Source organism: Rhagoletis pomonella, unplaced genomic scaffold, assembly GCF_013731165.1.
Source record: "Rhagoletis pomonella isolate Grant_MI unplaced genomic scaffold, Rhpom_1.0 Rhpom_scaffold_00004, whole genome shotgun sequence".
Taxonomy (NCBI): domain Eukaryota; kingdom Metazoa; phylum Arthropoda; class Insecta; order Diptera; family Tephritidae; genus Rhagoletis; species Rhagoletis pomonella.
The window spans coordinates 19,299,803-19,303,010 of record NW_023458558.1 but is presented as its reverse complement, the minus strand read 5'-3'; the positions used below and the strand labels follow the sequence as shown (position 1 = coordinate 19,303,010).

Genomic DNA, 3,208 nt, shown 5'->3' with positions numbered 1-3,208 from the left:
CGCAAATAACGCCCACAACAAGAGCACAACTTGTGCTTTACCACCTCAACGATCCCACGAATCGCACCAACCAGTAGCAAATGCTAATGCACAAAATCGTTGGGTATATAGTGATGATGGGGATCGACAATGACGCTGGTATATTGTGGCGGCACACTGACACCCTTCTCCACGGCGACCGCGAAGGAGCGTGCAATGTGCTCCTGCTGTTGTTGCTCTTGTTGCTGTTGCTGGTCATGTTGCTGCAGCTGCTGCGCAACCAAAATATGTTGCTGTTGCGACTGCAGTGGATGTATGGGTTGATGATCCATTTGCGCTGGCTGTTGCTGTTGCTGCTGCTGCGTCTGTGATGGTGGTTGAGATTGAGCTGGCGCCTGTTGCAGTGGAGCGACGTGACTTGCAGCCAAAGCTTGCTGTTGCAGCTGGTGTTGTTGCGTGTGATGATGCGTATGCTGATGATGTTCCAGAAGCTGTAGGTGATGTTGCTGTGATTGCTGCTGTTGCGACGCGGCCGGCGCCACCATAACCGCCTGTTGATGCGAACTGCTGTCCGACAAATAATGCAATTCAAATGTATGACTCAACTCGCTGTACGTCGTCTGCGGTGAAGTGCCGTTCACTATCGACGCATTGCCTGTGGACATTTGTCGATCGCTCTCCGAACTGCTGGAGCAGCTGTTGGAATTCGCGGAGTACGGCCTGTTAAGTGCTGCTGTTGCTGACGCTGATGAAATATCTACCGCCGCATCATAGTAGTAATGTTCGCTGCCTGAGTTGTTATTATTGTTGACTGTGCTAGCAGTGCCAGCGCCGTAGTACCCGCCGCCGCCGCCGGTGGTTGTGTCCGGGTATTGTATCTCATGACCGAGCGCGCTGCCCGAAGAAGAGCTGACGACGAGATCGTTGATCGGCGGGAAGAGCGGCGTATAGGTGAGGTTATCGTGTTGTGGCGGCACTTCGTGGGCATGGGCGTGCGCGTGCGGATGCGGATGTATGTGATGCATATGATGCGCATGCTGCATATGCAAATGTGGCTGTTCGTGCGCGTGAAGATGCGGTTGATGATGATGCGGATGTGGATGCGTATGCTGCGCATGCATTAGATGTGCCGACATGTAGGCATTATTGTTGTTATTATTGCTATTGCCGCCGCCGCCACCACCGCTGCTGCTGCTGCCGCCAGTTAGTACTGGTGTGAGCACATTGGGTGGTAAATGAACGCTAGCGCTCTCATAACAGGGATCCAGTTTAGGACTTACGCTGAGTGCGGCACAGCTGGGTGATGCGCCCGCTGCAAGGCCGTTGCTGAGCGCCGGGTGTGTGACAGTGGCAGGCGCACGCGACGTACGCAAAGATGGCGTCAACGCAGCCGAAGCGGTGATTGGCTCACTCTTAACCACACCCGTTTGGATTTCATTGAGAATCAAGTCTTTGGCCTCCTGCTCACTGCAAAGGTGGATGAAAAAAGGTAAGAGAATTAAAAACACGGAATTAGTAGAGAAACAATGAATACAAAAGAAAATAACATCGGATATGTATGTATGTATTTATGTATGTGGGCATGTAAATAACTATAGATGTGTATGTGCGGGTCTGCATGTAAGCAATTGCCGTTATACATACAGAATTCTTTCGAAAACTCAACTAGGATCATAACAGACGTCCCAAATAGATGTAAAGAATGTTGAAGTTAATACAGTTTTAAAGGATTTTCAAACATATAATAAGCTAAGATGCATCCGCCCGGCTGGTTGATGCGCTCTTGAAGACAAAGGCGGACATCACCGCCATCCAAAGAATGAGATTGACGCTATAAGGTAAAAAATTCTCATCTCACTCATTTGCGCCCACGTTCGACGACGAAGGATTAGGCGTCCAAGGAGCTCCTCCATGAGTGCTGGGAGCGCACATACGAACGCTGCCTCAGTCACAATGGTGATCTCATTGTCAAGGTGGGAAACGGAGTAATCTTTTATTCCACCGTTTGACAATTCAGCTCCACTATGAAATGCCCGATAACGGATCGAAGTTGATCGACTTCGACGGGCCTTGAAACAGCAAACTACGTGGCTCCCTCCAGATCAAAAACAAAAAACCAAATCAGTCTTGTTGTGATAGGCAGAAGACATGCTTCCAGTGTTTCAAGACACGCTCTCAGTATTTAAGACGTGCGTACGATCCGAGGGAAAAAACATAGTATTCGACTACTATCTGGATGCAGCCAAGATGCGCACCAGTCTGTGCAGAAAAAAATGTCCACCCAACAACGCAAGGAAAGCTGCAATCACAACAGACTGCCAGCGTCCTCGACACTGGACTCTCATATCTGTTCGCTGAGAGCACCACATTTTCTGCTTATTACTACCGCCGCCGGCGAAAGGATTGGATTTCAGTGAGTCCGAAAGAACAGTTTGTAGAGAGACAAGATGCCGCATACTAGATAACGCTGCGAATGAGAAGCCCTAATACGTGACTACGAAAAGCTTGAAATGCTGAGCGGTATAGGAAAACCCCCGAAAATTTTATTAGAAAGTTAGGCGACTTACGACATGTTTCAATACGCAAAAAACAAATGTTGCCACGTCTTATTTTGTTCAAAGCAGTTACTTGGATACCTAATTACATGTAGTTATGCCAACCCCAATGAAGTGTCTAACTGCCGTCCCTAAATTGGAGCCCTAAGCGTTGCGTTATCCATTGTCAAACAGTGTCATCGCGCGCTATACCCAAATCAACGCGTCGTCAATTTTGACGTTTTCTCAGGTCCTCTCGTTTTTATTCTCGTTTCCTCTTTCACTTTTTTGTCCTTTCTCTTTCTCTTCGTCTTCTGCATCCAACTTCAGCACGTAACGCCCTGTCAAAAATGAAAATTCCATTTGCTCGGCGTTAGCGCCGCGTTATTGTGGGATGCTTCATACAAATTGTATGGTCATGAGGATTTTTGACAGTTGCTTGGCGCTTGATGCGTCAATTTAGGGATGGCAGTAAAGTGCGAAAGGGAGACCAGTCAGTAGCGAAATTGCTCGCATACAGTCCCGCCTGCTCAATGACGCCCGAATATTATTCTCTTAAAAGTTAATGCAAAAATTATAAAATCTTCATCTTCGTGGAAAAGAATTAGTTGTTTCGAAATTTTTTTAACTCTATATAATATTCGCGATTTCATAGCGCCCAAAGTAATGAGAGTTGCATCTTAAAATTTTGTTCA

General features: G+C 47.5%; 1 protein-coding gene across 2 annotated transcripts in view; it reads right to left on the bottom strand.

Annotated features, from left to right (window-relative positions):
* Positions 1 to 3,208, bottom strand: part of LOC118737170 (protein single-minded) — a 133,247-nt gene continuing 130,039 nt past the window's right edge. For both annotated transcript variants that reach the window (XM_036467511.1, XM_036467512.1), the window contains exon 9: positions 1 to 1,446. In XM_036467511.1, coding sequence (XP_036323404.1) covers positions 84 to 1,446 — 1,363 coding nt within the window. In that variant the 3' untranslated portion in view covers positions 1 to 83. The remainder of the gene's footprint in view (positions 1,447 to 3,208) is intronic.